This window comes from Pantherophis guttatus, chromosome 3 (genome assembly GCF_059756535.1).
Source record: "Pantherophis guttatus breed Tessera chromosome 3, ASM5975653v1, whole genome shotgun sequence".
NCBI classification, from domain to species: domain Eukaryota; kingdom Metazoa; phylum Chordata; class Lepidosauria; order Squamata; family Colubridae; genus Pantherophis; species Pantherophis guttatus.
Window position 1 is genome coordinate 104,161,018 of NC_142065.1, and position 12,300 is coordinate 104,173,317.

The 12,300-nt window shown below is 40.0% G+C and overlaps 2 protein-coding genes across 6 annotated transcripts in view; one reads left to right on the forward strand and one right to left on the reverse strand.

Annotated features, from left to right (window-relative positions):
- Positions 1-1,885, reverse strand: part of LOC117661151 (uncharacterized) — a 32,344-nt gene extending 30,459 nt beyond the window's left edge. Inside the window, exon 1 of the mRNA XM_087890130.1 lies at positions 1,766-1,885. The gene's annotated coding sequence lies outside the window, so the exon portion shown is untranslated. The remainder of the gene's footprint in view (positions 1-1,765) is intronic.
- The window catches only part of LOC117661150 (ADAMTS-like protein 2), a 42,372-nt gene continuing 31,384 nt past the window's right edge, over positions 1,313-12,300 (forward strand). Inside the window, exons 1-4 of one of the 5 annotated variants that reach the window (XM_034409695.2) lie at positions 1,313-1,521; positions 6,696-6,833; positions 9,016-9,091; positions 11,057-11,159. In XM_034409695.2, coding sequence (XP_034265586.1) covers positions 1,469-1,521; positions 6,696-6,833; positions 9,016-9,091; positions 11,057-11,159 — 370 coding nt within the window. In that variant the 5' untranslated portion in view covers positions 1,313-1,468. Of the gene's footprint in view, positions 1,947-6,690; positions 6,834-9,015; positions 10,953-11,056; positions 11,160-12,300 lie in introns of all 5 variants that reach the window. The other 4 variants (XM_087890125.1, XM_034409696.3, XM_087890124.1 and 1 more) reach the window with 4 other exon arrangements.

The following is a 12,300-nucleotide window of genomic DNA, read 5'->3' on the forward strand; positions in this document are numbered from 1 at the left end:
TTTGTTTTTAAGCATGTGAATTTATGAAAAAAATGAAATATGACTATTTTTCACACTAAGACTGTAGCGGCATTCCCATGATTATGTGATCAAAATTCACACGTTTGGCAATTGACTCATATTTATGACCGTTGTAATGTCCTGGGGCTCATGTGATCCCCTTTTATGACCTCCTGACAAGCAAAATCAATGGGGAAGCCAGATTCACTTAACAACCGTGTTACTAACTTAACAATTGCAGTAATTCATTTAACAACTGTGGCAAGAAAGGTCGTAAAATGGGGCAAAATTTACTTAACAAATGTCTCCGCAACATAAATTTTGGGCTCAATTGTGTCGAGGACTACCTGTGCAGGGGTATCAATCGCTGAGAGATACATGCCTGTGTACATCCTGATTTTCAGCCAAGCCCTATTATATCAATTAGTTGTTACAAACAGTGGACACATATAGAACTACCCGAGACAACAACTTGAAAGCAGCAAAGAAGTTCATTCACGTATTTGCAAACACGGGTGCACAGATAGTGGACATGGAACAAAGCATTCATCAGCTTTTATCCCCTTACAAAAGTTCATTTCCCCCTCCCCTTTTTGACACATCTACTCAATTCTCCTAAAAGCCCTCTCCACCTTTGTTCAAAGTGTTTTTAACAAGTTTTGAAACAGCTTATAATTGTTTGACATATCAAGCATCCACTTTTTAGAAACAATACCAACTCCATTTTCTTATACAAAATAATAATACATGAAAATTATTATTCTTTTAAATGATCATTTTCCTTATGCATGATGGTTCCATTCTTTTAAGCCACAGAAATCCACACTTTATGATGAAAATAGGATTTCCACTGGCTCCAGTGAATTCCCTTTAAATTCCTGAAAGGAGCAGGCCAAAAAGGCTTTCATCTTCACTGAAGCAAACAACTGTACTTCAGAGGTTAAGTAGCAGGATCCCACGGGTGCCATTGGGGGAGGGGCCCTATGATGCAAAAACATTGTTTATGTAGTACACTCAACAATAATCAACGATTAATGGTCAGCAAAAAGGAAAAACTTGGAAACTGATGCCTATCCTGTTTGACAATAACTTCCTAGTCCCTTACACAGCTCAAGCTATATCAACAACTTCAGGGTTAAATTTGGACCTTTGGCTTAAGTTGACCAGTTCACTTTTCCCATGACAGCCATTTGGTTAACGCTTACAACAGATCCATATATGCCCACCCACCCCTTAAAGGTTTGGCAAAGGTCTCTTTATTGTTGAATCCAACACTGCCCCCACCTCACCCCCACCATCTAATAAAAGATTTAATCTCAGTTCCAACATCCATCTGCAACCCTTGGGTGCAAGAAAACATGGTTCCAAAGAGTTCAGCCCTCCCTGGAACCTTGCCTACTTTTCCCGCCCCGCTGCCTAATCCGGCAGCTCTTGCTGAAGGGCCTCTTTGACAGTCAAGCAGGAGAGGATGTGGGCCTCTCCCGCCTTCCTTTCCTCGGCCAGCGGCGGGCAAAGGCTGCGGTAGGAAAACTCCCGCTGCGCCGGGATCCTTTGTCTCTCTTTGAAGAGGGAGGAAGGGGCCAGACAGGAAGACCCCCCACTCTTTCCTTCCTTCCTTCCTTCCTTCCTTCCTTCCTTCCGTCCCACTGGCGGCGTCTTTGGGTGGCTCTCGGGTCGCCTTGTCAATCACCGCTGCCCAGAAGCCACAGGGTTGCCCCGCGCTCCCGCAGACACCCATCAGATTGGAAAGTCATTATTTACTTACTCGGCCATGCCGGTTTGGGTTCAGGCAGCTGCTCCTGCTGCCGCCGGGACTTCGCTGCCGCCTTTTGGCCGCTCATGGAGCGCTAGCGAGCACGATGGCCGCGCCTCCCGCCTTCTCCGCCCGCCGGCTCCCAATACTGCAGTCCATATTTCTGCTGTTCGCCTGTGCACTCCGCGCTAAGGTAAGGGGCCAGAGGCGACGAATATGGGGCAAGCCGTGGCGGTGGCCGACTTTCAGCCGCCGCTGCATTTTGGGGGCATTTTGTGCGCCCTTCCCCAAGGATTCTTGAAAGGCAGTTTTGCGATGTGCTCCCGCCGCGACTACCCCTAGCTGGGCTTGCTCGCTTGCAAGCAGATGCATCCGGCCGTAGCCACCGGTACCCCATTTCGGAAAAGTAATGCCCCCGAATAATCTGTTCTCATGGCTGTCCCAGGCGCGAATCTTGGCTCCAAATTGACCTCTTTTCTAGGGCGTTTTCCCGCCCCGTTCCTTTTAAAATTTTGTAATCAGTGCTGAGCAAGGAGACAAACGCGTGAAACTACGACGCTGGTTTAGCCTGCCCTGCCCTCTTGAAACTTCCCGCGGCGTCTGCTTTATATAATTCAGGCTGGGGTTTTATTTTATTTTTTTGCTTCCGAAACTCTTTATTTTTGCTCATTGCAGCTAGTACTTAACTACAACTCATGGCATTGTCACTAGTGGCTTTAAAAGCGTCTCTGGTCGACTCGAATTGGGGCAGAAAATGGACAGGCGTAGGTGATTTGTGGTTTATCAAGTACAGGATTGAATCACCGAAACCCTGTCCTACATGAAAATTCAGAATTTGGTGTGTGTGTGTGTTTTTTTAATTATTGAATCTTAAATCTTACTTGGGTGTTATACTAACACTCAACTCAAGGTACCTTGCAGCAATAAAAATAGGAATAAGGAAACAAAATTTCCTTATTTATCAAAATTAATTCGGTTAAAATCAAAATCAAAATTAATTAAAATAATTAAGAAGTTAAAGCTTGCCAAAGAGATGCATTTTAACCACCTTCCTAAATAATGGGACAGCAGGAGCCAAGCTCCTTTCTTTAGGAAGTGCATTGTATAGCTTGGACATATTCAACAGAAGACCCTTGCCCAAGTCCCTGATTGTCCATCTTTTGACAGGAGGGGCATTTTCAAAGGAACTCTTCTGCTTGTATCAGGAACTGGCTAGATTCATGTTTGAACAGGCAGTCCAGCAAATAAACCGTATCCCTACTTAGGATTTTGAAGATCAAAAAGACACCTTAGGTTGTGCCAATAGCTCTGACAGCCAGTGAAAATGTTTCTACGGTAGTACAGGCATCATATGATCCCAGAGCCATGTAGTAATCAATAATTTGGCCCCTGCACCTTGTACCTTCTGGATATTTTTCACAAGTAGCCTCACATAAAGGGCATTACATATCAAGATGAGTTGTAACCAAGCTGTTCTGTCAAGTAGCTCAGGAAAAGTACTCCGGTGGCCCGCTAGCTGCAGTTGTGCATATTTGTTCTTCACCACAGCCACTTTGCCAATCCAATGACAGTGGTGGTCAAAGAGTATTCTGATTCCCAAGGAAAATAAACTTTACCTTAACCAAGTCCAGTTTTCTTTTTATTAATAGCACTTCTGTCTTGTCTGGATATTATTTCAGCTTATTTTTCCTCATTCAGGTTATTATCAAAATTAAGCATTTATCAATCATGTTGATTGTTTCCTTGAAATTTATTTTATTTTATTTTATTTATTAAATTTGTTAGCTGCCCATCTCACTGCAAGGCATTAAATTAAAAGATAGGGAGAGATTGAACTGGCTGTCATCATCTTGCTGATGGCATCCCATTCCAGAACTTTGGTGATTTCATGTAAATCTTTAAAAGTTTCAGAAGTAAAATAGAAAATCATATTTGGGTGTCGAACACGAGATGCCCAAAATACCTTCTGAATATATGTTTCAATGTCCTATCTGAACATCCAGTGACTAGCAGGATATTTGCACCTGAACATTCCTATTCTTCTCCTGGATATAGTACCTTTTATAGAAAGAAGAACATTTCACATGTGGGGATGATCAAGGTATAGTAGGAATGAATTTGCTGTACCTATTTCTGCAGCATCTAAACTTTCAGGACATGGGTCAGAGAAGTGGCTTATCCTGACTCCTGTAACCTTCTGTGCCATTTTAAAGAATGTTGAGATGCACTTTTCTAAGTGTGTTGCACACCATTGGGAAACAAAATTCTATGGAAATAAGGGTGTGTCATGCACAAGCCCAGTTCATGCATCTTAACTGCTTTCTCTTTCATGTATCATGTTTACAATTGGTAATGTCCAAATGTAGTCAGTTATAATAATTTAGCTAAATATGTTAAAAGATTTTGCTTGTGGAAAAATCAACTATATGTTTATTTAAGAAGAATAGGTCTTTCCCCTGTTTTCTTTCTTCTTAGCTTTTGGATTGCTTATCCTCAGAACATTTTTAAGAAGAACTGCCAGACTTTCCTTATTCCATTTTAGATTAGCCTTTTGTGAGACATGCAAAGACATATCTTCTGACCTGACCAAACTGAAGTTCCAATTAGAGTCCTATGCTCTTCCTGTCTCCCCACAGTTTTAAAAAGTTCTCCATCACACCCTTTCATTATTACAGAACACCCATTGAGAATCCAGGCCATCAAGCGCTACTTCTGCCATTAGATGAAGGAGGAAACCCCTCCCCATTTTAGTCCACTTGCTTTAGCTGCCCTAGATTTCATGGATCACTAAACCCATTGTAGCCCTGTTTTTCAGAAACCCCACAGGAAACCCTCCTCCAATCTTTGAATAAGAAAGAGTCACATCTTTTTCTATCTGGGATGGGGAGCACTGCTGCTCCTTTCAAATGCATCTCAGTGATTTTCTTATGCAAGAACCCCAAACCTCTACTAGCTGGAAAGATGTTCCAGCTCTTTGTGTTCAAAATAGATGCACACTTGTCATTAGGTAAGTTTTCCTTTCCTCATCACCTTGCCTCCGTCAAATGCTCGCACTGATACATAAGCATTAATTTTCCTGAAATTCCAGAAAAACAGAAGCAGCATGCAGTGATAATGACATCATCATCTCTCATGAATAGAAATGTAATCAGGATGTATTATGCCACTTCTTTGTACTGCTGTAGCAACTACCGATACTAACATTCCAGGAGATATAGCAGCTCCTCTGCATTTTCCACTCCTTTCCACACTCACTGCCACTCTCTGGAAGATTCAGAACAGTGACTCATACAGATCTGCAGCAGACAGTCTTTCATGTGCTGGAATTCATAGCTTACAGTATCTGTGCCCTATGTGATAGATAATTTTGTCAAGAACTGATTGCAGAGGCTCAAATGAAGCCTATTTTATTTCACTATAGCAGTGTTGGCGAACCTTTTCAGCACCAAGGGCCGAAACGGGAGCGCATGCATGTGTGCTGGAAACCAGAAGAGCAGCTGCCCGGTGTGCATGCGCATGTCAGGAAGATGATCTTCCGGTTTCCGGAGCACGCATGCGTACCAGTTGGTTTTTGTGCGCGCATGTGTGCCAGCAACTGGAAGACCAGATGGCTGGTGTACATGCATGTGCCGGAAACCGGAAGAGCAGCTGCCTGGCACGTGCATGTGCACCGGGTGGTTGCTGTTCTGGTTTCTGGTGCTCCCGCATGCATGAAGACCAGCTGGCCAGCGTGCCGGAACCCAGAAGACCAATGGGTGACGGATTGCATGCCCGGAGAGATGGCTCGGCATGCCACTTCTGGCATGCATGCCATAGGTTCGCCATCACAGCTCTGTAGTATCTCAATCAATTCTGTTTTCTGTGTATTATTCACATATATATCTAACCATCCAGAGCAATGCTAGAAAATGGTATTATGGCTGCAGGTGATATAAGAGAAATTCAGATAGTCCTAGCTAAAAGACAGTAATTGGGACTAGAAGTTCCATCACTAAGCATGATGTCATATAACTACATTGCTCAGTGGCAGCAGTTCCATTAGTCCCCAGTTATTAAATGAATCACTGTGGGTCATTAAGTGAGGACCTCACATAATCAGACCTTCCCACTTCTTGCCGGCTTCCCCATTGATTTAGTGGAAAGCCAGCAGGGACCATGCAACACAGTGACAGTCAGAAATTCAGGTTGGTTGCTGAGCACCCGAAGTACAATCATGTTACTGCAAAGCACTGCAATGATCAAAACTTCAAAGACTGGTAATAAGTACCACTCATTCAGTGCTATTGTAGCTTTGAATAGTCGCTGCACATCTTTTGTTTACCAAGGACCACTTATACTCACAAGACTATCTGTTGCCACCTTTGGCAATCCTCCCAACCAAGCAAAGTGATGGCAAGGGGACACTGGCTCATGCTACTAGGAATTTTTGGGGTGTAGAGGAAATCTCACTCAAAGCCCCATAAGCTTGATGGGTCAACCTAATGGCATGAATTAATCCAGTGTATTGGAGGTTCCTCAGCCCTGTTCCTCAGTAGTAAAGAGATGCGAGTTAAGATGTTTAAAAATGAAAAAAGCCAAAATAAAAAAAAAAAAACCATGAGTTTGAGATAAAGGTTTTAAAGTAAATACTATGGAGGAAGGAGAGAGAGTCCAAAAAATAACTTATCAGTTGCAAGTACTGGGCCTGGGAAGCATATTCAGGACATGGTGGCATCTAATAATAAACAAATATATATACAGGAAAGTACAAGTTATATGTTTCATACTTTATTTCAGTCTGCAGATAATATACATATATCCAATAGTCTACATCAGAAGAACCAAAACATTGTCATATAGCAAAATATGAATCTAGGAATAGCTTGTGAGGTTAGAAAAATGGAGATACTGGGAATAATTCTGGAGTTCTTAAGGTAACCTTTTCCTGTTTGTGTCAGGACAGTAGTGAGGCAGCAGAAGAAGCTGGTACCTGGAATGAAGAGGTCACCAAATGGTGGGGAGAATGGAGCTCCTGGTCTACATGTTCCCGCACCTGTGGAGGAGGTGTAATGTCAAGAGAGAGGCACTGCTTATGGCAGCGGTAAGTAGTTGACCAAAACCACTTGACAAGGACCTTGAGTTGGATAAGCCAATTTTACCATCACAGTACATTTGGCATTTTAAAAAAACCCATTGAGATATGACAGCAATTCACTAAATCACTTTTTCTCTGTGTGGCTCTACAGTATTTTGGTAACTTTCTCTTCATAGATAATTTTCATAATCCTCACTGTTTTTTTCTTTATTTTCTTGAAATTCACCAACTAACAACCTGAGTTGATTCCCTGATTAAAGTGCAGGGAAGGTACAGTTTGTATACGGTGATGATAGATTTCTTTCTGAGGAATCCTATACTCCTATCCTTAGCCCAGTTGCTCAAATGTTCATCTAGCTAACCATACCGAACTTCAACCTGCACTCAAGAGTTGAATAAACTCTAGGGAGGCACCTCTTTTAACCTGCTGCTCCAGATCCCTGGATGCTAATGAGAACCAGCATTGGAGACTTCTCTCGACTATGCTTATCCACATTTCTTCTTCCTATTCTACATAAACATACTTCTCAGTGGTGAAACCATTCCTCTTTCCTGCTGTCAAAATTGTGTGAGTTTATGTGTGTCCTTTTATGTGGCGTGGCTCCATAACTGAGGTCTGGATATGCTGAGGCTCTTCCTGGAAATAATCCTGATTCTCAATGTAGTTAGAAATAAGCTTTACTTTTGGCAAGGCTCTTCTTTTAAGAACCAACTAGCAGGATCATCTGCAACCTACAGTTTGTCTCCAACTTAAAAAAAATGTCTGTGTTGTGGCAAAACAGGTCATAAAATCAGATGTGACTCACTTAACAATGGAAATTCTGGTACCAGCTGTGGTTGTAAGTCAAGGACTACCTACATTAACTAAATTAAGGGCAAGAATCTGTACTCCAGTCCCACTAAAAGAAGGAGCCACCTGTCTTCCTAACTTGTTGAAGTTCTACCATCCTGTTATTCGGGCTTAGCAAGCAGCTTCCTTCCTTTAGGATCAAAGTTAGGCAGGGAAGTAAGCTTCTTTGACAACACTCCAACTTGTTCTGATATGTAGAATTTGATATTGTGATAAAGTTAAGCTTGGACATGCTTAAAGTCCAATCCTATATTTTGTTTCCTGGGAGTAAGTTCTATTTATCTTGAGCTGACTTTATTTCACTGTTAGCTCTGGAAAAAAAAGTGATGTTATTCAGCTTTGGAAGTCTGAAATTCAGAAGTGCTAGAGTAGAATATTAGTTAATGCTAAGGAAATCACAGGGTTTGTTTTTTTTTTAATTTGATTTATATGTTAACTATTTGGAGATATTCTGAATATTTTTCTGGATGCAATAGTTTTCAGTGCAGACTTCTTCCTCATATTTAAGATAAAGAAAAAAAATGCAGCATAGAAGGAAATAGCAAAAGTTATTATGGATGTCATAATGGCATAACCTAAATGAATCTTTGGTGGTTCTTTAAAAAGTAGATGGTGTTGGATCTAGTTAGCAAAACTGTGTTGGATTTGAAGAAGCAATGTGATCTGGAGTGTGCATGGGATCTGTACTTGCCTTGTTAAAAAACATTTTAAAGCAAGTGTCTCCTTTTTTTTTTTTTTTTATTTGATTTATATGCCGCCCTTCTCCGGAGACTCAGGACGGCTTACAGTGCGTTAAGCAATAGCCTTCATACTTTTGTATATTTTATACAAAGTCAGCTTATTGCCCCCACAAACTGGGTCCTCAATTTACCTACCTTAGAAAGGATGGAAGGCTGAGTCAACCTTGAGCCTGGCAAGATTCGAACTTACTTTAATTGCAGACAGCTGGTGTTAAATGACAGTGCTTTAGTCTGCAGAGCTATCCAGGCTCCTGTTCCGGATTGCAAAGGAGCTGTAATGACCAACTGTGTAAGCCCAAGAAAAAAAACATGGCTTCTTTAATGCAGTGTATGTACTAATAAATTCTTCAAACTTTAGATTCTATTTTCCCATTAAAATATGAAACTTTGCACAGCCATACCAGGTAGTACTGAACTTGGATAGAAGACCAGACTTATAGACTAGACTGGGAAACTGAAAAATCATAGCACATTACTACCATATATATGAAACTCAGTTTCAGAAAGACTTTTCAAATGGTATTTCATACTCTAAACCAGAACCTCTCTGAAGTCAACGTTTTAAGTTCTTTTGAAGAAGGATTCTCTTTTATTGCAGGCTACACGTATCTCAGGGGACAAATAGTAGCATGTGCCTAGGTCAGTCAAAACGCTATCAGTTATGCCAACAGCAGGTAAGCTAATCTTTTATAAATGCTATATTTGATCTTCAAGAATGAATTTGATTCTTTGTGTGCTGCAGAGCCCAACTAGCAGTTAAACAAGTATGGAGGCAAATGGTTTTACATGCTGACAGCAGCAAGATTACTTTGTACACAAAAATGGAAGGACACTGATTTCCACAATGGTAGAATGGCAAAAGTTGATGAAGTTAGCAAAGATGACTAAATTGACTGCTTTGATTAAAGAAAAGAACACAGTTAATTTTAGTTCTACTTGGAAACCACTTTTGGACTTTTTGCTTGAAGTGGGAAAAAAATAAAACTTTGATTTTGGCTGATTAGATAGGTTTGGTGTTATATAAATGGCTATTTTATATTAGTATAGAAAAGTAAAAAGTTGAAGTTTCATGTTATTACTTTATTGTACTGTACCAAAAAGAGTCAGAAGTCAATGGTTTTTTTTACTTTTCCCCCTTGACCCAACACTTTTCTCTCTTCCCCCTTTCCTCTCCTATTTTACCTTTATTTTCATTTTTCTTTATATTTTTGTTTTGATAAACTAATAAAATTTTGAACCGTGAAGTATGGGGGCAAATGGGAAGAGGTTTTCTCAGGCATTATTTACAATTTATTGTTAACTATACCTGCAGTGCTTCCTAGCATTTCAAAATAAAAGAACAGAAAACACAGTTCCTTCAAACTACAAATGGTTATGGTTGTGTATAATTTAATCTCATTCTTCATATTTCTTGATCATTGTAAGGGCATATAGACTTTCTTAAATGTTCAGTAATTCAGTATCCCCCCCCCCATCTCACACTTTTGTCCTTATTTGAGGAATAAGTAAGTGACTTAGCATAGAGAATTTGCTTGGAAGGTTTATTTTTATTCCTACCTATATCTGTCAAATTTGCCTGGTGGAATCCTCTCCACAAATTTGTTGTATTTCAAAAACCGACTGAAATACCGTAGAGGTACTGGGTAGAAAAACAACTTACAGATGCAGCTGAAGGAAATGACAGTCTCATGATGACAGAATGGAATATCCTACTACTGGTCAGCAGTTGGGGTTAGTATTTTTAATAAGCTTGCTGTCCCAATGAAAAGTTCTTTATCAGAAGAACATGAGCTTAGGAAAGAGAATGTAGCCTACTATGCAGAGCCATGTGACCAAAGCCCAATTACTCAAGGTCCTTCTGAAAAGCAAAAGATAGGAGATCTTTATGGATGCTCCGGTGGAGTGTTCACAAAATTAGTTTTGTTCTGGAGCCACACGCTTTCCCATTACACCACATATCTGTTTCAGAGAAATCATTTCTCTTCAGGTATTGTAAATTCTCTTTAATGAATAAAATTTGAAAAGGCATGTCCGTTCCAGCTTTTACATGCTAACAAGGTAACAGGGTTGCATGTCCTATTAAGAATCCTCAAGAGAGGTTCATTAAAACACACAGGTTGCAGATAAAAACCTCTTCGTGAATTATTAGAACAGCCATGCCCTTTTGATATTGCTCCTTCGATAGTAGTTTCCACGTATATGTTTTTTCACCACTCATTTATTCATGTGACGTCTTTGTTTCTGGTAGAAATTAAAACCCCACTTACAAAAATATAATAAGTGGAAAGAAGGGAAACAAAGGACTGATGAAGAGACTCATACATGCTATTTACTTTCAAACAATTTTTTTGGTTGTTAATGATGTGGGTGGCCTTTGACCTCTTTTTGTCCTAAACTTTTACATTTCTCTGAAAACTTCAAAATCTCCATACAATTAAATAATATCATTCGGATTGTTCACTCCATTATTTTTTAACCTTTTCCAGCTGGCTGAGGAATTCTGGGAGTTGTAGTCCACGGATCTTAAATGCTAAGGTTGGAAAACACTGGTTCACGTTCTATTTGGAAATAATTCCATGTCAATCTGGTATAGAGAGGCAATGGAACAAGCACCAGATATATGTTTCTTTTCTCCCCAGCTTTGCCCTGCCAACACAGCCAGTTTCAAGCAACATCAGTGTGCCAGTTTCAATGCCAAGGCCTTTGGGAAACACTATTATCATTGGATGCCACTCTACCCAGGTTTGCCTTTGCTAAATTACTAAGCAGAAGCTATAGATCAAAAGACAAGGAGGTAAGAGGGTTTGCAAGACTGTGTGGAAGTTGAAGACAGCATTTATTCCCAGAAAACAAGAAAATATCCTCATTTTAAATAGCAAGATCCATTGTAGCATAAGCTTTTATTGACTAAATCATACTGAGATATAGCAAGCATTATATTTAGTGTCCAGATAACATAGATATAGAGAAAAAAGGTACGGTAAATGATGTGGGAATAAAGCTACTTATTTCTTATTCCTGTTTCCTAAAAAATAGGAAAAGGTTTAATTTACAACAGTTATATCTGACAATATTATTTTTCTATCTCAATTATTTTAATTTAGTACTGTATACTAGCCTCCTTCAATCTGGAGACACTCCAGATGTCTGAATTTTAAGTACTAAAATTCTCAATCATGACAGTGTGGTTGAGGGATTCCAAGAAGTCACAAATCAAGGAGACATCTGGATTGGGGATGACAGCACTGTATTTGATTGAGAATTCTCGAGCTAGGAAGATAAATGTGTTTATCTTTAACAGTAACTGCTGTTAAAGTTAATTTTCATGTAGTCAAAAGTAAATGACCTGATGCTATTTCTGCCACTATGCAGACAAACAAACAAACAAAAAGACATGGAAACAATATTTCCCACTCAAAAGAGAATTTATTCTAGCTCTTTACAAAGAGCTGGCAAGAGAAAGAACCCCAAGAAAAGTGAACATTGATAAATAGAGCTTGCATTTAATACACCACAATCACTGGAGTGATTAAAAGGGCTTCTTAGGTTTGCTGCAGTAACATCTGCTTGCCTCAATGGCTGAATTCTTGTGTGCTTATTTAATTGACTTTATTTTAGCCTATTCAGAAGAAGCTTGACAGTTGCTGCTATAGATGAAGGAGGGCCATGGAATTGAGAGCTATAAGGAAGCCATAGACCTTAAGAGCACCAAGTTTCCTTCAAATAGGAAGGGGCAACTCTCTGGTCATTTGCTCCCACCCCCAATCATTTTGTTACTGAAATTCAGTAGCCAAATGGCCAATTTTCAGCAGCATAGGTTTTCTATGATCTGATTCCCATTAAGAGTGAAAATAGGAGCAAGTTTCATCTGAAAGGCAAGTTT